Source organism: Pollachius pollachius, assembly GCF_949987615.1.
Source record: "Pollachius pollachius genome assembly, chromosome: 6".
Lineage (NCBI taxonomy): Eukaryota > Metazoa > Chordata > Actinopteri > Gadiformes > Gadidae > Pollachius > Pollachius pollachius.
The window spans coordinates 14,637,691-14,662,582 of record NC_136939.1 but is presented as its reverse complement, the minus strand read 5'-3'; the positions used below and the strand labels follow the sequence as shown (position 1 = coordinate 14,662,582).

The 24,892-nt window shown below is 46.5% G+C and overlaps 1 protein-coding gene across 2 annotated transcripts; it reads left to right on the top strand.

Moving 5' to 3' along the window:
* The first annotated feature begins 11,482 nt into the window (after positions 1-11,482).
* Positions 11,483-23,347, top strand: LOC307077396 (uncharacterized protein). 2 transcript variants are annotated; one of them, XM_079738811.1, is made up of 10 exons: positions 11,483-11,863; positions 12,094-12,188; positions 12,315-12,375; positions 12,919-13,202; positions 13,403-13,466; positions 18,583-18,677; positions 19,137-19,203; positions 19,742-20,025; positions 20,209-20,272; positions 20,796-23,347. In XM_079738811.1, the coding sequence occupies exons 1-10, from the start codon at positions 11,569-11,571 to the stop codon at positions 21,344-21,346; spliced, it is 1,860 nt and encodes a 619-aa protein (XP_079594937.1). In that variant the 5' UTR covers positions 11,483-11,568; the 3' UTR covers positions 21,347-23,347. The 2 variants fall into 2 exon arrangements, with proteins under 2 accessions (XP_079594937.1, XP_079594936.1); XM_079738810.1 differs by having other exon boundaries at positions 20,206-20,272.
* Positions 23,348-24,892: the final 1,545 nt, after the last annotated feature.

Genomic DNA, 24,892 nt, shown 5'->3' with positions numbered 1-24,892 from the left:
ACTATGTTGGTATTAGGTACTCGAAATGCGCATGCGCGAGGTGGAGATATCCAGTGCTTTAAGCACCACTTCTGGCGGCCATCCAGGATTCATAGAACCGTAGTTACATTCGTAACTTTCGTTCTCTGATGGGTCGGCTACTCTTCGCTTACAAATAACTCCGAGCCGCAAAGAAAACGAAGCGCTGAGGATGAGGATGAGGATGAAGGAGATGAGGAGTGAGCTGGTTTTTTTGCGGCTTCAAACAAGAAAGATTGCATTGCGTGCGGCAAGTCGTTTTGTCCTGGCTCGAGCCAACATCTGCACACCACAGACTATATCACTGGGAAATGGTGAGTTGAGTTCCAACTAATGGTTGGAAAGAAGGACGCTACAAGTGTTCAGGGGGTACTATTAACTTTTACATTTGCTGTAAAGGGAAATAGTTAAAATAATAATCATGATTCAAATCCTCTTGTTTCCTCTTGCAAAGCATTGTCAAAGGGTAGAATGTCGAGAGTCTTAGGTTCAGCACAAAAAGGCAGCAGTGAAGCAAAAATTACTTCGAATCCATTTTAATCCATTTTTTCTTTCATACAACTGAGAATACACAGGCAGCACATGGCATAGCTTCCGCCTTCTACCTTCCCCCCTCGGGACTGACACGCCTCCCTTATATCTGCTCATCAGGTCACCCGAGATTGGTACATACCAATCGATGAAATATCGCCGGGGTTGTTTACATATCAATCAACTAAATATGCATCAAACTGGTCAAAACCAACTTACCTATAATAAATTAAACTACATCAGACCGTAGTTATTATTTTTGCGTGGACACACGCCACTACTTACAAAGTACATGTTCAAATAAAGATAATTGATTTCACGGAGACGCAGCGGCGTCACTCGCACACGCCCCCGCAGCATATATCTGTCCCCAGCCGGGGGCGCACTTCTTAGAAGCCGCATAGAACGCACAGCTGACAACGGCGGTGAGCAGTTGTTGTTTTTTTTACCACTCAATACGCAAACCCGCCCCACAATCGCATAATACATCAAACCCCAAAGATAATGCAGAAACGTGATTACTCTCGATTACTCTTGCATGCAAGATAAATGCCCCGGTGCGGCCTCAATACGGACGCGTGAGGACGCGCCAATAGCCGCGTCATCACAAGCATCATGACCAGAGCCCGGAGAAAAACACAAGTGAAACAAGGAAGTTGCATTTCAAAAGTGGAAACAGTCAAGAGCCCAGAATGGTTGGATAGTCTGCATGTGGACCCCCCTGGCTCCTCCCATGTGTCCAGTCACAACAGGCAGATGCGGATCCTCAGTGTCCACGGACAAGGTTAGGGGCCACTGGCAGTGGACGGCCATGACACCCTCTTCATCACATCCAAACTGGAAGCACTGAACTCGCCGTCTGCGCATTACAGCGTGGCCAAGAGCCTGGACGTTGACAAGCAGCTGGTCCGCCGCATGGAGGTGACTGTGAAGATTGGAAATCATCTTTTCATTCATCATCCAAAAGTAAGGCTTATTCTGTTACAACTCCAGCAACACCCATAGAAAGCACACACCTTTTATGTTTCAATGTATCGTTAGTGGGGATAACAACATCTGCGCAAATGCAATATGTCTTGCGTGCGTTTCCCCCTTTATGTGGAAAGCAGCAGACCCCAGACACCATTTTAATCAAGGATGAAGAAGATATTGGTGGAGGCCTGCCCACTGTAGCTAAGTAATAACCATTGCAACCATTGCAGCCATGCAAGCAAGCAAACAACCTGGATCCACTGAGAATGTCGGGCCTTGACTTTAAGCTTTGTAAGCCACTTGCCCAATAGCAAAACATACTTGCCAAAAATGGAAAATGTTTTGTGATGATTTCTTTCCTGAAACAATTCCACATGAAGTCTGTGGGGTGTAATTTGTAGACGGCCCCTAAAACAGATAGCAGCTGGTGTTCTGCCAATTTCTGCTACCCATCAGATTTTGCTACCTATTGGTTCTGCGCATGCGCATGACGACGGCACGACGCTATTGAGTATTGGTGTAAAATACACATACTGTACCGTTGAAATCTCCAAAAGACGTTATAATACAGTATCAAAATCTGCTCCCCATATTCTTAGTGTACATGGGGCGAGTAGTGGTGTAAAAATCATGATTCTGTAGTGGGAGCCTTGCTTAATATAGGCAATTGGTCTACAGATTAAATACTCTACCAAACACATAAGGTAGCACTTTTCTATAGGGTAGCATGACTCTGATACTTTATAACGTCTTTATTGGAGATTTCAGGGGTACATTATATGTGTATTTTACACCAATACCACACCGCGGATCAATAGTCAATCTTCATGCGCATTCACAGAACCACTAGGTAGCAAAATCTGACAAGGGAGCAGAAATTGGCAGAACACCTGAATGTAGATTTAAGTGCTGTTCTCGCACAGATATCGATAGCAACATGTTGTTGTGATTTTGGTCGATACGGTGTCCTAAACTGTCCTCAATATACTACACCCGTAATGTAGTGAAATTGTGTTGATGACTCCGATTGCAGGGTAGTCAAAACCACAATCAGTTAACTTTTATCCGCTGTCAAGACGGACTCACGGAAACTTCCTTTAAATTTTTCATATCCTGGCGGCGTCTCGTTTTCAGGTGTTATTTATTTATTTCCGTTACATTTACCTTGCACAAGTTTTCGGAGGCTGAAGGAACATAATGAAAGTGACTCTTCTTTTTCTTCTATTCCGTATGTGCCGGTTGGCTATATGGGAGTGACTGAACCAGTGTTTCTGCCAGAAAAAATTGGTGCCGGTCATGTGACCTGGAAGGGTTCATTTTAACGTTTTTAGATCGGGCCCAGAAAATCAAGCCCGACCCGACCCGAGCCCGTGCACGTTCTGTCCGAGCCCGGCCCGGCCTGACACATTAACTGTAATTGTGAGCCTGAGCCCGATTTCAACCCGATATTTTTTTTTAATACATGTGTAACTTTGTACACATTTGTTACTTAGGACTACTCTGCTAAATATTTATGTAAGGAATAATGTATAGAACGCCAGTCATTATCGGGAAAATAAGCCCCGACAGGGCGAACAGGACCCCTTCTTGCTTCGCCCTGAAGGGGCTTATTTTCGATAATGACCGGCGACGTTCTATACATTATCCCGCTTATAACATGGCTACTTGCCGAAACAAAAAAATGACCTTCGCTTGGTGTCTTTTTACAATTTATTCGTTACCAGCATTCGTAGTGTTGATCAGCAGTGAAATAGTCAGCCAAAGACGTTGACGTCGCTTGGCAACCGAAGAAGCTGGGGTTGACAAGTTACCGGACTACTTACTACCCATGCAAGTGAACGGAGCGTTCCACGGCATTGAGAAGACCTGTGTTATAAAGGCCTATAATATTTCTGTTTATGGCATAGATTTCTCCTCAGATTAGGCCAATAAAGCAATGATTAAAAAAAAAAAAAACGCTCCATCAAAGGCCCAGCCCGACCCGGCTCGAGGATAGTGGTGGGAAATATTGGCCGGTCAGGTCAATCAAAACCCTCATTGTTTTACATGAATTGGCTAAACAAATTACCACTGTAGCATATTTAAACACAATTCAAATTATGCAGAGAAAATTATTTCCATTGGTCATTCTGACTGGAGACGTTTAGAATTTTCGGTCCTCCTAATTCTTTTCCGGTCAATGACTGGTAATTACCGGACAACAGAAACTCTGGACTGAACACAAATTATTGGTATGAATCTTATTCTCCTGTTTTACCAACAACCGACGCACAGTGCTTTGGAAAGTTCCGCTCCCGCGATAGAGGTTTATTTTGTGGGCATATGAGGTGTATTTTCAAAAAAATAAATCACTTGCCCTTACAGGCAACTCTATGTAACATTCAAAGGGGACATATTATGAAAACAACACTTTTCTTGGGATTTGGGGTGTTGTTTGGGGTCTCTGGTGCTCCCACACACATACAAACTTTGAAAAAAGTGAGATATGCAAGTACCCCGCCTACAGTTACCAAACCAGCGAGTCTTTCGGCGCCCCCTCCTACGTAGGAAGGGGGCACAGTTGAATATTACCTCCCACTTTCCTACTCCCCTCCAATCAGAGCATAACTAAAATTTTGTGGACCAGCGGACGAGCAGCTCCGGCGGGGGGAACTCGGCGGCAGCCCTGCAGCTAAGCTCAGGGAGTACCCGGATCCCTTTCTCTGCCGGAGTCCGGAAGCTTCGGCAGCAGGCCGGCGGTGTACTCCGGGAGATGAACTGCGGGTGAAGCTTCCCGGCTGCTCCAGCGGGTGTACTCCAGGAGCTGAACTGCCGCCGAAGCTGGCAGGACCGGCGGGGGTAGGTCCCGGCAGCTCAGCTCCCGGAGTACAATCCCTTTCTCCTTCATGTCGCGGTTAATGGACTTCAGAGAGTCAAGGCCAAAGTTCCTTTCCCCCAATTCCTCTCAACCGTGGCCGAGATATCCCCCACTACGAGACTTTACTTGTTGTGGAAGTGCCAGAGACGTCAGACATAGTCTTTATGATTCATAATATCATCCGAGGCGCACATAAATAAATAAATACCCATATATAATGGGTATTTATAATGGGTAATTGTTGCCGTCTGCAAACGGCAACAATCCCTTCTCCTACCTACTGTGGGTCAGTCTGACAGCTCATTGGTCAATGGGCAGCAGCTCATTTGCACCGGAAACTTTTTCCAGCAAACGGCTTCAAAAACATCTTTTCTAGAACTCAAATACTATGATTACTTGTTGGGAAAACACCATAATATGTCTCCTTTAAGTTGCCCGATCACAGAGTTCACCTGCCCCGGGCAAGCGGGCAACCGTTAATGTCGAGGCCTGAATGTTCTCGATTCTTCCTGCGCTAAAAAGCCGGGACCTCATTTGAAAGCACACCATGACCAGAGCCCTGCTTAAACACGAGGACCACTGTAATGGGAAAATTCTGTTCTCCCACATGTGAGGTTTCCCTAAAGGCACATTTCCACTGGAGGGTGCGGGTCAGTTCAGTCAGCAAAGGTGCAGCACAGGTCGCGTTTCCACCGCCAAAAGTGGGCGTGACCCGGACTGAGCCATATTGGGCCGTACCCGCTCGCAGTCGGGGGGGATGATGGCTGCATTTCAGATTGCTTACATTTGAGCGCATGCATGCACGAGACTTGAAGATCCGCCGGAACTAGTCAGAAACACGTCAAGTTCCCATCCCGTCAAGTCGGACACAGGTGCACTTCTCGTAGTTCGAACAAAGAAGATGGCTCACCCAGTGCAGCCAAGGGATTTTCTTCACCTACTGTAGTTTCATTTAAAACAGTCTGAAGCCCCTTTCCCTCATAAAAAAATAACATGATGAGTGACGAAGCGAAAGTTTACAAAGTCGTATTTTTAATAAGCATAGTTTGGGAGAGGGCACGCCTCTTTGAAAGGAATTATGTCATTTCTCATGTGGGAAATTCCATATCTCCTCATTTATTTGAGACCATAAGCACAGAAAAGCAGACGGAGGGAGTTACCCTTGAGCTCCTGCAAGTTTTTACAGCCATGTGACATGTCGCATAGGAAAGATCACCAGCATTTCTGACGATTTTATCGAAGATTGCATTATGTTATGCGAGGCAATACCATGAATGCTTGATCTGAAACACGCCTAATAACAAACAAACGCAGTACCCACAAGGTATTTCTGTATAAAGGCGAAAGCTTGGTTTATTGAAGAAAAGTTTGACGTCCTTCTTGGACGCCCTACGTTGTTGCTCTTGTATTGTGTTGCGTTCTTCTTTTCCTTGGATTTAATAGCAGGCTACACTGTATCGGGCTGCGATGAGGTCACGATGCGTAGCTGCCCCGGCTATCGCCATCCGGCTTAAACCCCGCCCTATCATAAGGGTACTGTTGGTGGTGGAAACGCGAGTAGTAACTGAGCTTGGCTATACCCCACCCTCACTACTGGGCTGAGGCGTGCTGGGTCCAAAGCGTCCCCGCCGGGGGAAAAGCGCCATAACTGTCACCGTTTCTCTTAGCAACATTTGTTGTTGGAATGTGCCTATTTTAGTGACACCTTCGGGAGATGTGTTTAGAGGCTGTTTTCCTGACCCCCCCCCCCCCTCTCCCGGGGGGAGGTCGGCAGGCCAGGGATCCAACTGATAGGGCACGGCCGCAACCCCATTTTATGACACCCTGAGGAGCTTCAATCGATAGATTACTATCTGTTTAACCAAATGCTTCAGTTTAATTTGGGGGCACAGTTGCCCTACAACGCCCGTAAGAACTCCTGGCTTTAGCCAATGAAGTGGACTTCTCCTTGCGAAGCTAATAGAGAGAAAAAGGGTGAAATCCCATCTGAGATCTCGAATAATTGTATTGTATGTTTGTTTCATTGTTTGTTCTATGTTATTGTACCGTTATTACCCAAATATATGACCAGAATTGTTATAAGTTTGGATGACTCAATTCTACACGGTTTACACAGAAAACGATTGAAGTTGTCCTGAAATACCCGCCAATCTACCTATGCAGTTTATAGTAGAATGACATGGGTTGTGTCTTTATGACCTCCCCACATGCTTAAAAGAGGGACACGTACCGGTGCTTTCGCAGCTGGACCCTTTGACCCTTGACCACCCAAAGGGGGACAAGGAAAAGGCATAATCAACCAATGGAAGTTAGAAAGAAAGAATAACAAAATATAATTTTGAGAAGTGTGTACAAAGTACACACTATATCCCTTTCTGTAAATAACGAATTAATACAATTACTTTCTCTGTCTTTGTTTTCCTCTCTGCAGAAGTCTGCAATGACATTAGAGACTGCACCACACAACGCAGCACAACTTCAGATAGTCTGCATCCGGCCGCCCCTGGCTCCTTACATATGTCCAGTCATAACAGGGAGCTGCGGATCCTGAATGTCCACGGACAAGGGGGAGGGCAACTGGTGGTGGAAGGCCATGACACCCTCTTCACCGCGTCCGAAGTGGACCACAGTGTAGCCAAGAGCCTGGACTGCGGCGAGCAGATTGTCTACTGTGAAGAGCAAACTGGGTCTCGGGGCGGCCGCAAGGGCCGGCCCTGCGTCTTGTGTGGCAAGGTTTTTCCCAACAATTCCAAGATGACCATCCACATGCGTACCCACACCAGCGAGAAGTCCTACAGGTGTGCCCAATGCATGAAGCGCTTCAGTCAGAGCTGCAACCTAAAGATCCACATGAGTACTCACTCCAGGGAGAAGCCCTACAGGTGTGACCAATGCATGAAGGGCTTCAAACGGAGCAATGACCTGAAGATCCACATGAGGATTCACTCTGGGGAGAGGCCCTACAGGTGTGATGACCACTTTCACATCGTGGGTTAATACAAAGTTAAGGTGGAGTGACAATTGTGGAGAGTTTAGTTCAGTTCAAATGAAAACTATCTTTTTAATTAGAGAGGATGGGAGGTATCTCTAGGTCCAAGGAGAATGTATAGAAATTCCTGTAAATCGAGTAGTAATTATATAAACAGGGTTCATATCATTTGTATCTAATTGTATATTACAGTTACGATTGATATTTCCACAACACTTTTATTTTACCTTTTTGTTATTACACATTACCTGCAAAGTTCATTTGTGGAATAGACTACTACAACTGAACCCCACATTACACATGATTGTGTTTATTTCACTTACCTTTTCATTCTGTGTGCATAATGCCACCTACCTCTAGTTTTGATTTCCTGTTTCCTTTCTTCTCTCTACTGCCATCATTTTCTAGTTCTTATATTGGATTTTATCACAATAGGCAATAATAGTTTTACAGTTAGGTTATCAACTTATGGTCACTGGTTAAATAGTGCAAGGGCCCGCCCACTGGCTCAACAGCTTGGGGGAGATGCCCTTTTTCCTCTCCGGACAATATACCCACACCTGGGCCCCGGGTGCAAACAGGTACCTGCCAGCGTTGATAGGAGGTTGTCTCGGATGGTGAGGCTGGAACTTTGGGCATAGTGGGCCATGGTCTCTGGGTCTAGTGCTGAAACCTCTGCCAATGCTTGTCGTCCCGCCTCCATCCAGGCCGGATGAGGACGGGGTCTTGGCTCTCTTCCTGGCGGAGCTGCTGGAGGTCGAGTGACTCCAGGCTGTCATCACTTTGTAGAACCTGGGAGCCATTGCCACTGCCGGATAGGGGGGGGTGCTTCCACCTGCTGGAATTGTACGCAGGGCCTCCACCGAAGGGCCCGCTATCACGCAACACCTCGACACACTGGCAGTGTGTCTGCACTCCTCTTCCTTGCAGGGGCGTCGGGAAAGGGTGTCTGAGTTTGTGTGGAGACAACCAGCCCGGTGGCGGATCTCGAAGTCGTAGTCCTGTAGATTAGCCAGACGAGGGAAGCCTTGTCAGTGTGCAGGAGTAACTTTCTCCCATAGAGGTAGGGACGAAAGTGGCGAAGCCTCAGAATGACGGCACAGCTCGAGGCGGGTCACGCAGTAGTTCCCCTCTGGTCAGCTGAGAGAGCATCTATAGTAGGTGTCAACCTGCTCACCGTGCTCTCCCTCCTGAGACTGTACCGCACCAAGACATACAGCGTGACAAAGACAGTAGCACAGTCCTCTCCCCACTGAAACAACTGGCCTTTCTGGGTAAGTCGGTGCAGAGACCCGGCGACAGTGTCAAAGTCCTTGACGAACCGTTGATAGTATGAGGCTAGGCCCAGGAAGCTTCAGTTCCACAATGTTCTGAGGGACAGGCCAGTCTCTTTCTAATGTGACTTTTTCAGTGACCGTGGCCACCCCCTCACCACTGACAACTGCCGGAAAAGGGTGGCACTTACTTGGGTGAAGGCGTAAGCTGGCCTGTTGGACGGCACCAACAGGCCAGCTCGAGGGTACGAGGGTTCAGAGTTCTAGGGTACCTACGGCACCCTCGAACTCTGTAGCGTGGACAATTCAGTCGTCGAGGTAGACCACGCAGCGGCTTCTAGGGGCGTCAGCCAGGACTCTTTCCCTGAGGCGTTCAAAGGTAACCGGAGCGCTGCACAGGCCGAAAGGCATCACCTTGAACTGCCAAAGACCCTGGCCGATGGAGAAGGCAATTTTGGGATGGGCTTCTGGTGTTATCTCCCCCTGCCAGTAGCCACTGCTGCTGGTGACGATGTGGAGGGTTCCTGGTCAGCTGGTGGCGGCGTTGAGGGACTATGGGCTGCTGCGGACCATGCGGACTACCGGGTAGCTGGCGGCGACATGGCAATCTGTTGCACACAACTAATGGTGTGGATTGTCACTGCCCCTGTGCCTAGGTAAAGCTTGGACCTGGGAACGTCCACCAGAGCCTCCCGCTTGGTCAACAGGACCAGTCCAATGATGAAAGGGTCCTGGATGTTGGCCAGCCAGAACCGGTGGTCCGTGCTGTTGGCAACAACTGACACAGAGATCCCCTTCCCGAGCATTCTAGCTCATTCACCAGTGACTGTCGCAATGCAAACGTTGGTGGGTCTCCACCTACATAACCTACGGACAGCGGTACCAGGTATGGTTCGAGGGCTGACCAAGGATGGTTAGGTAGATATGTGATGGACCACATATCCACCACAGCTCTGCAGGGGTTGCCCTTCAACTTGCAATCCAGGTTCCGGACGCGTGCTAGGCCTAGCAGGCCAAGCCGCTGTTGGGGGTTTGTGAGAGCGCCGGTGTAGGTGGGCAGCGGTCCTCATTGCGCTGCCCTTTTCTAGTATAACGACGGCTGGGGTCCCAGGTATTGCGCAGACGGGGGCTGGCAATAGCATGCGATGTGTCCTGGTTCTCCGCAGAGATAGAAGACCTCTGCGGACAACAGGTCTGGTCTTTTGCTCTGTCGCCTAGGTCGTGGAGGGGGGGGGGGGAGTTGGCTTGATGGGTCATCTTCCCCTTGTCGTCAGGGTTATGGTGGTCCAAGCGCTGTACCTGCTGTCTAATCTCTAGAGAACGCTCTGGAGTACATAGCACGGGCTCGACCCCACCAGGATCGCGGTCAAGGTCCCTGTTGTAAAAAGGTGGATGTGTTTTTGGAGGCATTCTGGACGTAGGCAGTCAGATGTAGGCTTGGAAGCATGTTCTTCTCTTATCATAGTATCAAAGGCAGGATACCTGCGCTGCGCGTAGAGGCAAAGATTTGGGCATTGGTAGCGTTCTTCCTTTTGAGCAGCTAGCCGGGCCTGAATGAGGTCAATGTCGATGTCCTCTTCCACCAAATCACCACAATTGAATAGTGCTCCGTCAGGCCCCATCCCCTGGTCGTGTTAACGGGGAGGCAATGTACAGAGACACCTCCGCTGAGAGCAGACTAGCAGCGGCATACCCTGGTACGCGTTGCGGAGGCGGCGATATCCGATAGACTCATGGTTGGTCGCGGGGCGCTGGATCCATCTGGTAGATCGCAATTATCATCCTCTCTGTGGCTCAACGGCAGGGATGCAAAGATTCTGGTCGGGATTCAAATCAGTAGCCTGCTGTTGCAATATTACCGTACACTTTATTCATCCATTACCTTAATAACCAAGGCCTCATCATTTGAAAGTGTAGCCTATTGTCTGCTCTTGCTTTGGGTTGTCTGTTCGTTTTAGCAAAGATAACGGAGGTAGTTAAGAATGGTTTCATCTTGTGTGTTTAAACGTTGTGCTCACCTTTCTTAGAAAAGAAGAAAGACTTCCTTCATTGTGTCTTCTCTTCCTGTCTTTTTTCACCTTTCTCTTCTGAGAGCCAGATTTAAATTTCTTTAACAGTGGCTGTGAGTGACAAATTGCCGAATCTCCATCCAGATAAAAAAAGACACAACTGTGAAATCAGCTATGTGGGCTGAACCATTTTGAGCTTTTTGCAAGGGGTGTTCACGGAGTAGTCACAGCAGTCTTTACTTTTAACAATAGTATACCAATTTATTAAACCAATACGCTAAGCTTGCATTTAGATCGATATTCATCATGACATTAAGTGATGTTATTAAACTATTTGAACAATCAAAAAGATACTTAATTTTTTTAAATAATAATATCGAAACTTCTCATGGGCCCCCCTCTGCCTTGGGCCCCCCGAAGCCTGTCCACCTACATCCCCAGTCCTTTGGCCCTGATTCAGATAGAGTCCACATTATATCTTTATAAATTATTTAGAAAACTATTAATTGCATATAAATATGCAGCTTGTCATGGTAATTCCACTCAACAACAAAAAGTCAATACACACTGCATAAAGAATAACCTCTTACACATGAGGGGAGTCATTGCCTCGGTGGAAATCGGGGAGAAGCTATTCTGTGTGGCGCACAATTGTATATGTATGAATGTATTGCTCATCCTGAGCATAACATTGCTGAGCGATACATACATACCCCCTGCAGTGCTCTAAAGTACCCCTAGGGGTACGCGTACTCCAATGTGCTCATCGATGTTGTTTTCCAGCAGTTACGGTAACATACATACCGGAAGAGGCCATTGGGCGCATGCCGCTTTGGGATAAATCTCCATCACAGGGTTCAGTTTGATGTCAGTAACTGTTACCTCTCGCTGGTAGTTGAGTAAAATAGGTTAATAAACATGTCACCGTGCGGTTCAACTTTGGAAGAACAGCTGTCGTCCATAATGGACGTACTTGCGAAATCGGCTGTATCTGAAATTAGCCAACTGTTCTCGGAAGGGTCGGCTTCTCTTCGCTTACAAATAACTCAGAGCCGCAAAGAAAACGAATTGCTGAGGACGAGGATGAAGGTGATGAGGAGTGAACTGTTTTCTTTACGGCTTCAAACAAGATCGAATGCCTCGCGTGCGGCAAGTCGTTTTGCCCTGGCTCGAGCCAACATCAGCAAACCACGGACTAAATCACTGGGAAATGGTGAGATGTGTTCCGAATAATGGGCGGAATACAGGACAGTTTGGGGGTTACTATTAATTGTTACATTTGTATTAAAAGGAAATGGTTAAATCATAATTCATAATTAACTATTATTAATAATATATCGGAGAAGCAGGTTATTTCACAACACATGTCTAATATATTTTGACGATATGCCCATTTCCTGAATTCTGAATTGTCTTGATCAAGACTGTATTCTTCATCATCAGATCTAAAGCCCCTGATGGACCATAAGGTGGTTGGACATTCCCCTTTTCATTCACAATCCAAAAGTGAGGCTTCGTCAGTTACAAGTCCAGCTGAGGTAGGCACAACATACACATGACAAGCACACACCTTTATGATTCCATGTGTCTAGAATGGGGGTTGACATCTTTTCCCTGAAAATGCAAGAATGTCTTGTGTGTGTTTCCCTCTCTACGACAAGCAGGAGACCCCCAAAATCATTTTAATCAAGATAGAAGAGGATATCAGTGGATGCAGGCCAGCAGGTGAGTCATATATATTGCAGCATAGAGTCTAGGCTGCCTACTAGATTCTACCTGCACTAAAAGGCTGGTCCTCTTTTGGAAACGCATCATGACCAGAGCCCTGATTAAACACAAGTAAAACTTGGGAGCATTTCAAAGATGGAAACAGTCAAGAGGCCAGAAGGGGTTCGAGTCAAGACGGATGCCAAATGACCTGGTTTATCATTCTCAAACATAAATAAATTCAAAATATGTTCAATGATCAGCTTACAGGGAATGTCACGTAGTCTCTTGTTATTATCCATATACAATAATTGTCTCAAATGTAATGTTGTGCTCAGCTCGATTTGCGCTGGTCTTCGTTCAGTGACCTAGACCTGGACACCCGCTTGAGCTTCAAGTCTAGGGAGGAGGGGGCTGGAGGAGACGTCTCCCTCCGAAACTGTGAATTTGTGTCTGCAGTAGGCTACATATTTTAAGCCCTTTGTGTCAATGTTACATATTGTATTTTTAAATAGTTTCGTCTGCAAATAATTACTTTGTCTTTATTTTTCCTTTTTTCAGAAGACTGCGATGCCTTTGGAGACCGCAGCACGCAGAGCGCAGCCACCTTGGAGAGTCTCCATGTGGACGCCCCTGGCTCCTCCCACGTGTCCAGTCAAAACACAGAGCTGCGGATCCTGAGTGTCCACGCACAAGGGGGGGGGCAACTAGTGGTGGCAGGCCATGACACCCTCTTCACCGCTGCCGAAGTGGAGGCCCTGAACTCGCCGTCTGCGGACTGCAGCGTGGCCAAGAGCCTGGACTGTGGCGAGCGGTTAGATTGCCGCAAAGAGCTGGCTGTTCAGGTTGAAAATTCCCCTTCTCATTCACCATCCAAAAGTGAGGCTTACTCTGTTACAACTCCAGCACACAACCATAGAAAGCACACATCTTTATGATTCAATTTGTCATTAGTTGTGTGTGTGTGTGTGTGTGTGTGTGTGTGTGTGTGTGTGTGTGTGTGTGTGTGTGTGTGTGTGTGTGTCCTTCCTAATGTGGAATGCAGGAGACCCCAGACACCATTTTGATCAAGGGGGAAGAGGATATTGGTGGATGCATGCCACCTGTAGGTAAGTAATAACCTTTGCAGCCATGCAAGCAAATTACCTGGATCAACTGAGATTGTACGCAATTCTACCTGCACTCAAAAGCCTGGACCTCTTTTGAAAAAGCATAACGACCACAGCCCTTCTTAAACTAGAAAAATAACTAATATTATGTGGCCGTTATATTTGGCAGTGTAAACAAGAACAGCAAAAGGGTGCAAATACTGACATTAAAGATGAACTGAACTGAAATAATCAACATCGATAACGTGTTAGTTATGACCATTAATAAAATAAAAAATGACACTAAAAAAAAAATTTAAAAATCAATATCTAGCTTTTTTTAGCAACAAAAAAAATGTGTCGTTTAGTATTAGAGCGCCGATGACGTCACTGGCATGGTAGGACTAGGTTGTTGCTGCAGACACGCGATCCTCTTCTAAACTCCACGGCGGAAAATAGTGATTTTAATATGGCTGGTTACGCGTTTGAGCCTGTGAGGGACATGCCTGTAGTGTCCGACTGCCACCCGGTGGAGAGGGATCAATTTCAGGCTCCAGCTCCCCCTTCGAATTGTGTGAGTGCGTGTGGGTGCTGCCGGAGCATGGACACTGCCATTGAATCGGTCTGCTGTCGAGAGGTCCCAGTCAACCTTGACCATCTAATGGTGGGATTAGGTTGCATAACCATGCATAGGGCATTTCGGATGCTGTGCGGCGAGAGAGAGGTGCATGCTCTCTCTAAGGGACGTCTGTGCAGGGACACTGGAGCGCCCCATAAATAGCAACGAAGTAACAAGGCGAAAACGATCATTCCCCCTCCGTTTTCTTTTGATGCGTTTCAGGAATATCTCCGTAAAGACGGACTCATTGCGGAAACGCAACGAGCTGTACAAGCGCTGTAGTACCTACATATTCAAGTCGCTGATTCTCCACAAAAAAAGTGGAGCGCATCAAGCCTGCGCGCATCCAGCCTGCGCGCTGTATAAAAACATTCAAGTCGAGGAGGAGATAGCAGTTGTTTAACCTTTTAAATTGAGTAGAAAGACTTTTTAATGTACAGTTAGTAATTAAATGTACCAAGGGGCTGTATTTAAAGCTACAAAAATAATACAAAAAAAACCCTAACTTTCAACGCAACTCTTAACGTCGCTTCAGGCGTCCACACGAATCCTAACACGAAACCACATAGGTCCGGTTTTATTTGAAACCACCCTGGGACCACGGACCAATTAAAGAACATGGTTTATTATCTGCCTAATGACATGGTTATTAAAGACATGGTTTCACAAAAAAAACGGCTCCGGGTGGACGGGACCTGAGAGACATGTTAGATGCACTTTGGGAGATACACCTGATGATGAGCATAGACGCGAGGCGGATTCACGAGTGTCACGTTTACTTTAGGTGGATGTTGGAGGTTTACTTTCTGGTGCGTGTTGATGGATATTGCACAGATGGATATTGCACAGATACATCTTACTATGAAACTACTTCGAGTTTAACTCCCTCTGCATCAGCAATCGGCTAGTCGGCGAACATCAGGGTGAGTAGAAAGGGACATTTGTGGAACTTCTGTTTACAGACCCACCGTGGTTTAATTAGCTGCTTGGAAACATAGATCTGTGATGTCGTCTGAGTAATAGTTTATACACTTTATGGTCGGAGTGCTAGCTGGTGGAGATTGACATGACATGGGCTATCGGAGGGTTAGTCAGTTTTAAGGCTGCCAGCCATGTATTAAGGGCTGGTTTCCTATTCAAAGGTAGCCTGTGGAAATTGATTACCCCAGCTGCCTTGGCCCTATATAATTCATTACTGCAGCCAGGGGCAATGCAATAAGATGATCCTCCTGTAGACCTGTTTGTTTGCTTTTCCTTAGCCATTCACTCATTACCTGCCATGGCTGCTAGAGCCACAGAGTAGGAGTAGGTTACCATGCCAGTGACGTATCTGACTGTTGAAATCCAACATGGCAGCGCCCTGTAACACTTTCACTGTACAATTTAATCCCTTTTAGCAAGTTCAGCCATTTTTAGTTATTGTACCAATGAGAAGGCAGACAATACATCTGTTATATCAACTTGACTTCAAATATCAGTTCAGTTCATCTTTAAAGTGAAAATCATGGGCCTGTGCTTCGAACGGTGAGAGTATGTAGAGGTGAATCCTGTTAAAATATATTCTTCCTTATACTGACGACATTTTGGTCTTTCTGTATGCAGTTTCTTTTTCACGGATTATCCTTTCTCCTTGTTTTCAGATTTATATTTCAGCCACTTGTCCATTTTCTCGTTTTTCTATTGTTTATCTTTCAGAATTGGAACTTGTTCAGGGTGAAAAAATATTAGTACCCCTGCAGTACTCCAAAGTTTGTGTACTCCCAATAACATTGATTTTGTTTTCCACTAGTAACGGTAATATACCGTGGAGGCATTGGGCGCATGCCGTTCTCGGATAAATCAAAATCACAGGGTTAATGTTGTTTTCAGTAACTGTTACCTCTCGCCGGTAGTCAAGTAAAATGTTAATCAACATGTCACCGTGCGGCTCAACTTTGGAAGAACAGCTTTCGTCCATAATGGATGTACTTGCGAAAGCGGTTGTATCGGAAATTAGCTGACTTTTCTCTGAAGGGTCGACAGTTATAAAAAACTCAGCTGCAAAGAAAACGAAGAGCTGAGGATGAAGGTGATAAGCAGTGAGCTGTTTTCTTTGCGGCTTCAAACAAGATCAAATCACAGTATGAACCGAGGTGACTATGCAAAGCTGAGGAAGTTCTTTGACACAAACTGGGAAGTTATGCAGTGCCTAAATGTTAAAGATACATGGAACTACATCAAGGACAAGTACCAGCAAGCTGTTGAAGAATATGTCCGACGATGCACACAGAGCAGTGTGAAATGGACCAGGCCGCTGTGGTTGAATGGCCAGGCCAGGAAGAGCAGCAAGAAGAATACTGGGCATGGAAGAGGTATGCATACACAGGCAGACAAGAAGACTATGAGAAATACACCAGGAAGCGGAACGTGTCAGAGAACATGAAGCTATAACTGAGAAGAGACTTTGAGTATCTAATAGCAAAGGAATCCAAGATGAGACCGAAACCCTTTGGGAGATATGTTAAGAGCCAGCTGAAAACCAAAGACAACGTAACACCATAGAAGAAGGTTAGTGGGGAGTTGACAAACAGTGACAAAGAGAAGGCAGAAACACTGAACAGCTATTTTGGTACTGTTTTCATCAGTGAGAATACCAGAATTTGAGACCAGAGAAGTCAAGCAAACCCTCACAGACATGGCAATTACGGAGGAAGAAGTTATGAAACTGATGAGGGAGCAGAACACTGACAAATCTGTAGGATATGATGGCTTCCACCCCAGAGTACTGAAGGAATGCCACAAAGAGCTGGGGAAACCACTAACAGAACTTTTCAACAAAATCATGAGAGAATCTACAGTACCGGAAGACTGGAAAATAGCCAACGTTACTTCAATTGTCAAGAAGGGCCAGAAATCGCAGGCGATAAATTACAGACCTTTGAGCTTGACGTCAACAGTGTGCAAACTCCTGGAGAAAGTAATGACACGACACCTGATGAACCATCTACAGCATAACAGACTTCTCTCAGACACACAGTATTGCTTCAGAGCTAAGCGGTCCACCACCTTACAGCTACTGAAGGTACTCAACCATTGGGCGGAACTCCTGGATGAAGGATCAAACCTAGATGCTCTGTATCGAGACTTCCAGAAGGCCTTCAACACTGTCCCAGAAGCTGATCCAGAAACTAGAAGCCTACGGAATCAAAGGAAAGGTGCTAAAGTGGATCAAGACATTTCTCAACGGACGAAGAAAGCGGGTTGTAGTGAATGGGTGGCCTTCCAGCTGGATTGAGGTACTGAGCTGCATCCCACAAGGAAGTGTTTTAGGACCGTTACTATTCATAGTATTCGTCAATGACCTGCCAGACATCATGTCCAGTTTCGCAATGCTCTTTGCAGACGATACCAAGGTGTACTCGCCGATCAATGAAATGAAAGACCCAGAAGTGTAAGGTTATGCACTGCGGACACAACAACCCTGAGCACAGCTACACCATGGGGGAAAACCTGCAGGAACTCCAGGTGGTAACCGAAGAAAAAGACGTAGAGGTACTCTTCACTGGGACTTATCCGTAGGTCATTCCGATACATGGACAAGCAGATGCTGACCCAGCTGTACAAGAGCATGATACAAGGACATCTTGAGTATGCAGTGTCAGTCTGGTCTCCTAGCAAGGCTGCAGATATGGACATGCTGGACAGAGTAGAGCGAAGAGCTAGCAAGCTGATACCAGAACTCAGGAACCAACCCTATGGTGAGAGGATCAGATCGCTGAATCTGCCGTCCCTATTCTACAGGCTTAGTCGTGGGGACAAGATTTAGACGTTCAAGATCCTGACCGGCGAAGTCGACACTCCAAACCCTGAACCCCTTAGACTAGCCGTACCAGGAGGAATCCACGGAAATAGCCTGAAACTGGAGAAGCGATACTGCAGAACAGCACAACAAGCTCACAGCTTCGCTAACAGAGTGGTAGACATGGAACTCCCTCACAAAAGAAGTAGTCTCTGCACCCACCCTGAACACCTTCAAGAACCGTCTCGACAAGCTCTGGATAAACCGACAATCGGTTCAGGGATAATAAGCCAAGATAGATTAAAAACAAAATCTATACCCAAGCAATACCAAAACCGGTAGTTAAGGTAGGCTAAAAAGGGCAACATTCCCTACAAGAGCACGATAAGCTTCCTGTGATATCCAGTGAGTTCAATTGAGTAAATGCATTGCGTGCGGCAAGTCGTTTTGCCCTTGCTCGAGCCAACATCTGCAAACCACAGACTAAATCACTGTGAAATGGGTTGAGTTCCGACTAATGGGTGAAAAACAGGAAGGTCTGAGTGTTCAGGTGGTGCTATTAATTGTTACATTTGTAGTAAAAGGAAGTAGTTATAATAATCATGATTCATAATTAACAATTAATTTATAATTTATATCGGAGAAACATATATAATAAAAACAATATAATTTGACGATATGGCCATTTCCTGAACTCTGAATGGACTTTGATGTAATGTGTTCTTCTTCCTCATCATCAGGCATGAAGCCCCTGATGGCCCACAAGGCGGTTGGACATTCCCCTTGTCATTCACCATTCAAAAGTGAGGCTTCGTCAGGTCCAATTCCAGCAGAGGTAGGCACAACAATATACAATACACATAGAAGCATACGTCTTTGTGATTCAATGTGTCTAGAACGGGGGTTGAGTAGCCTGACTATTGCCAGACCTAGCTCAATCGTAGATTGCACGTTGGTCTGGGGAAGCTGCTGTCATTTTCTTCAACTCAAAAGGTGTGATCATCGGGCCTATTTCAATTGACTCTGTACACCATTGGCTGCCTGCCGCCGCTTCCCTGTCGTCTTGTTAAACCAGCCGATAGCGCGCTGGGGGGGGGGGAGAAGCCAGCTTGGTGATTGGCTCCCGCAAAATCGTATCGGAAGCAGAACGAAATGTATTGCTCTTCTCCAGACCCTTCTGCAGGGCGAATTCAAATTGCCGGCAGAATGGGCGGGGCTACCCAGTCAAGGGGTTGACAACTTTTCTGTGCATATGCAAAAATATGTCTTGTGTGTTTTTCCTTCTTTACGACAGGAGCAGGAGACCCCCGACATCATTTTAATCAAGGTTGAAGAGGATTTCAGTGGATGCAGGCCAGCAGGTGAGTCATACATATTGCAGCCTTGAGTCTAGGCTACCTACTAGATTGCTTTAAAAGGCTGGTCCTCCTTTGAAAAATCATCATGACCAGAGCCCTGATAAAACACAAGTAAAACTTGGGAGTTGCAAAGAAACAGTCAAGAGCCTAGAAGGGTTTCAAGACGGGTGCCACATAACCTTATTTATCATTCTCAAACATAAATAAATTTGTGTAAATGTTAGATGATCAGCTTACAAGGAATGGCACGTTGTCTTTTGTTGTCAAAATACTTGTCTCACATGTAATGTTGTGCTCAGTTCGATTTGTGATGGTATTCGTTCAGTGACCTCAACCTGGACACCCGATTGAGCTTCAAGTCTAGGGAGGAGGGGCTGGAGGAGACGTCTCTCTCCGACACTATGAATCTGTGTGTGCAGTACATATTTTTAAAACCATCTGTTTAAAATGTTACATTGTATTTTTAAATAGTTTTGTCGACTTGTACAAAGTACAGCTTTGTGCAAATAATTACTTTCTGTCTTTGTTTTTCCTTTTTCAGATGTCTACGATGCCTTTGGAGACCGCAGCACACAGAGCGCAGCCACCTTGGAGAGTCTCCATGTGGACGCCCCTGGCTCCTCCCATGTGTCCTGTCAAAACACGGAACTGCAGATCCTGAATGTCCAAAGACAAGGGAGGGGCAAACTGATGGTGGAAGGCCATGACACCCTCTTCACCGCTTCCGAAGTGGAGGCCCTGAACCCGCTGTCTGCGGACTGCAGCGTGGCCAAGAGCCTGGACTGTGGCGAGCGGATGGATTGCCGCAAGCAGCTGGCTGTGCAGGTTGAAAATTCCCCTTCTCATTTACCATCCAAAAGTGAGGCTTACTCTGTTACAACTCCAGCACATACCAAAGAGAGCAAACACCTTTATGACTTGTCGTTAGGAGGGATTAAAACAATTTTTGTACAAATGCAAGAATATGTCGTGTGGGTGTGTGTGTTTCCCTCCTAATATGGAAAGCAGGAGACCCAAGACACCATTTTGAATGAGGAGGAAGAGGATATTAGTGGATGCATCCCACCTGTAGGTAAGTAATAACTATTGCAGCCATGTAAGCAAGCAAAAGACCTGGATCTTCTGTGGATGTACTCGATTCTTCCTGTGCTAAAATGCCTGGACCTCCTTTGAAACGACTAGAGCCCTGCTAAAACACGAGTAAAATTTGAGCATTTCAAAGATGGAAACACCTAAGAACCAAATAGGTTATGATGACGGAGGCCACATGTGCTGTTTTATCATTTTCAAATAATAAATGAATTGAAAATGTATAAATGTTAGCTGATCAACTTACAGGTAGCCCTTTCACACATGCACTTTAAGCCAGACATCCTCCGGATTACACCCTGAGGGGCAGTATGTAGGAACCTAACGGCCAGAATCTGCCCCTCTGGAGTTTACCCGTAGTGTAAAGGAGAGCCGGAGAATTTATAATGAGCGAGTGGGCGTGTTGTTTTCTGCAGTACACCTTCTTAACCCTCGATGTCAAGTGTCTAAAAAGTAATAATGAATTACTGCAATTACTTTCTATGTCTTTGTTTTCCTCTCTGCAGAAGACTGCAGTGACATTAGAGACTGCAGCACACAGCCTGGCGCCACCCCGGATAGTCTGCATCCCGATGCCCCTGGCTCCTCCCACATGTTCAGTCCAGTTCACTCCAAGGAGAAACCCTACAGGTGTGACCAATGCATGAAGGCCTTCAAACGAAGCTACGAACTGAAGACCCACATGAGGATTCACTCCGGGGAGAAGCCCTACAGGTGTGACCAATGCATGAAGCGCTTCAGTCAGAGCTTCAACCTGAAGATCCACATGAGGATTCACTCCACTGAGAAGCCCTACAGGTGTGACCAATGCATGAAGGGCTTCAAACGGAGCTACGACCTGAAGATCCACATGAGGGTTCACTCCGGGGAGAAGCCCTACAGGTGTGACCAATGCATGAAGCGCTTCAGTCAGAGTTTTAGCCTGAAGATCCACATGAGGATTCACTCCAGGGAGAAGCCGTACAGGTGTGACCAATGCATGAAGAGCTTCAGTCAGAGCTGCCACCTGAAGATCCACATGAGGATTCACTCCATTGGTCACGCCCTACAGGTGTGACCAATGCATCAAGGGCTTCAAACGGAGCTCTGACCTGAAGACCCATATGAGGATTCACTCCGGGGAGAAGTCCTACAGACCAATGCTGGAAGGGCTTCAGACGGAGCTCTAGCCTGAAAGTCCACATGAGGATTCACTCCACGGAAGAGCCCTACAGGTGTGACCAATGCATGAAGGAATTCAGAAAGAGCTACTTCCTGGAGATCCACATGAGGATGCACTCCGGGGAGAAGCCCTGCGTGTGTCTCAAGTGCAAGGCCAGCTTCAGCGACCCGAGACATTTGCGTGTGCACATGATCAATGCACACGGGCAATCGGGTGCTTTGACACCTTTATCCTGTATGTGATAAAATTACTGCTTTAGAAAAAAACTCTTTCCAGCTTTTTGATATTTATAAATAATATACATATATTTCTGTTTTTATTAAGAAATCTTCACACAGACATCAATAATAATTTTTAGGATACTTCAGATTGCAAAATAATTGATTACATATAAAAGCATGATCATGGTAAGATCCAGGCAGCAAAGTTACCAAGCATACATTCAATGAAACAATGGCTTTACATGTTTCTTATTGGGAAATGTTCACATCATGGGTTAATACAAAGGAAACAAGGTGACCATCGAGGAGAATTTAGGATTGTCCATGGCTGAAGTCAGCCAGGTGGGAGAGAACAGCTAAATTGCAATACACTATGGGTCAAGTGGACATGGCTGCAAGACATTTAAAGGATCTACACAACGAATAATTCAGTTCATTGGAATGGCATTAGTATTAGACTTTGTTGCTACAGTGGGAATGCAAATGTAAACTATCTTAACATCTCGGTTAGGGAGAGGAAGGGAGGTACCTTTTAGGTCCAAGCAATTTAGACAGTTTCTTGTAAATTGACTAATTATACAGACAAGGTCAATATATCTTTAATTGTATATTATGGTTAGGATTAATATTTCCACGGTAACTTGGCCCTGGACATACACACACCCAGAAACACAATTTAAGCACATAGAATCTGTCTTCTCAGACACCCATGTAAATTCCACATTCCATCCTTAAAAACTACTAATTTCATATAAATGTGCAGCTTGCCATGATGCACTCAATAACAGAAAATGTCATTACTCACTGGCTGCATAAAGAATAACCTCGTCACACATGAGGGGGGTCATTTCCTCGGCGGCACTCGGGGAGGCGCTGTTCTGTCTTGCGCACCTTAATGTGTCTTTCCTAGCCAGCATAACCCATGGACCTATTAAAGAATAAAGGTATAACCTAGTTAACGACAAAAACAAAATGTAGGCCTACAGCAGCTCAGCTGTCGCAGGTTATAGCAATAAGTGCGTTATGGGTTGTTGAAAAATCAGGCTTATTCATCTTTAAATTGTTCAATTGATGAAGTGCTCTATTGAGGTGATAATAACTCATCTGAGCAGCGCTTACATTGATATGCTTACATCTATATGTAGGCCTATATATCTGACAGAATTGTGGGATCAATAACCTAACTGGTTCTTGATCCCCTCTTGTTCCACCTCAATAGTCTAGCTCAGTGTTTCTCAAACCTTTTCTAAAAGTGTAACCCTTCTAAGATATTTTTTCATCCGAGTACCCCCTTTACAAACAAATAATGTGTGTGCGTTCTATTTGGCAGTAAACATGAACATTAACAGGCTGCAAATACTCACAATTTAGTGTAAAACAGCGACTGCACAAAGAATAACATCTCACACATGAGGGGGTCCATTGCGGTGGCAATCGTGGACGTGCTTTTCTGTCTGGTGCACATGTGTATTTGTCTCGCTTTCCTAGCCAGTGGGACCTAGTTTAGGACGAAAACAAAGGAGAATAAACTTGTGATATCAATAACTGCACTATCTATGGTTTGTTGTAAAAGCAGTCGTATTTATCTATAAATGACTCAATTAATGAAGTGCTCTAATAGGGTGATAGTAACAAATCTTAGCGGTGCTTACATATTGATATAACATATATATTATAGCGACCGTGGGCGTGGTCGCAATGTTCAGTGTGCCGTAAAGGACCTGGGGGGTTTAGATTACCGACAGTCTGACCTTTGGTGCCCTCCTAGGTCCTTTGCCGCAGAGACATTGAGTGGGGTATAGGGTTGGGGTTTGTCTAGGTGGTAGTGTAATTGAATTGGAGCCCCGCCTCTCGCCCCATGTCGGATGCCATGCAGGGCGAGTGCTTTTTGCACCCTGTCTTCCTCCTGGCGGGCTACCCAGTGCCCCCTGTTCCCACCCATTCAGCATTTTTTCACCGCTGCGGGTGGGGACCCTTCTACATTGAAGGCACCGGTGAAGGCCTTCTCCGACTTCACGGAGGTGGAGGGGTGGACTGATACTCAGGCAAGGGGGATCCCTCGCCTGGAGCCTCCCCTGGCAGCGCTTCTCTGTCCGGGCGCCGGATGACGTCCTAACGAGAAGCCACTGCCTCCAGAAGCAGATTTGTCTGTGCCTCACAATCTGCGGTGGCGGTCAACAACCTCGCCCTGCTCTCGTCTCCCCTGGTTTCCTTGTCGGCTGGCAGGGAGGCTTACGGCCTGGAGGAAGCCGCAAAATGGCTGGCGGTTTCCCGCTTCTCCAGTGCCATCCTCCAGCAATGCCAGCCGATAGCCGTTTCGGCCAGACGGCATATGGCCCAGACGACCATGATCCAGTTCAAGCGCCGTCCCCCACCCTTTATGGGTTTGGTAGAGACCAGGCTACGGGACCCAGCGGCAAGCACAGCTCTGGCAGCAGAGGTGGCCCGTCTCTTGGAGAAGGGGGCCATCACTACCCCTCCCCCCATGAGTTACACCTAGGGTTTTACTCCCGCTACTACCTGGTTTCCAAGATGTCAGGGTAGAAGAGACCTATCCTGGATCTTCGCGTGTTCAACAGATTTGTTGCCGCGAGGAAATTCAGAATGCCCACTATCTGAGCGCTGCTCCGATGTGTGAGAGAGGGCGACTGGTTCACATCCCTGGATCTCAAGGATGCTTACTTCCACGTCCCTGTTCGGCAGGTGCACAGGAAGTTTCTCCGCCTTGCCTTTATGGGGGTGGCGTACGAGTACATGCGCCTGCCATTCGTCTACTCCATGGCCCGGCGCACCTTCTCAGAGTGTGTGGAAACGGCGTTGGGACCGCTAAGGTGTCAGTGAAGAGGGTTCTCTTCTACCTCGACGACCTTCTTATTCTGAGCAATTCAGAGGAAGCTGCGAGAAGGGACACCATGACTGTGATAAACCATCTCTCTTTCCTGGGTTTTGCCAGCAACTGGGAAAAGAGCTCCCCGCTCCCCAGCAGGCAGATAGTCTTCTTGGGGCTTTGCCTAGACTCAGCCACCATAACAGCGATGCTCTCGCCTCCTCGACGAGACGCCATCCTGTTGGCACTCTCCCGCTTTTTGCTTTTGCAGAAACGTGAGCGCACTGTCCACCATGCGCCTGTTAGGGCTGATGGCAGCCCCTCATCCCGTGGTTCCCCTGGGTCTGCTCTTTATGCGCAGACTCCAGCGGTGGTTTGCTCGCCAACGGTTGG

Excerpts from the sequence above, each read along its gene's own strand:
- LOC307077396 (XM_079738810.1), top strand. The coding sequence starts at position 11,569 with ATGTCACCGTGCGGTTCAACTTTGGAAGAACAGCTGTCGTCCATAATG. Across the intron at positions 20,026-20,205 it reads GCAAGCAGCTGGCTGTGCAG|CAGGAGACCCAAGACACCAT; the intron begins GTTGAAAATTCC and ends TAATATGGAAAG. Across the intron at positions 20,273-20,795 it reads TGGATGCATCCCACCTGTAG|AAGACTGCAGTGACATTAGA; the intron begins GTAAGTAATAAC and ends TCCTCTCTGCAG.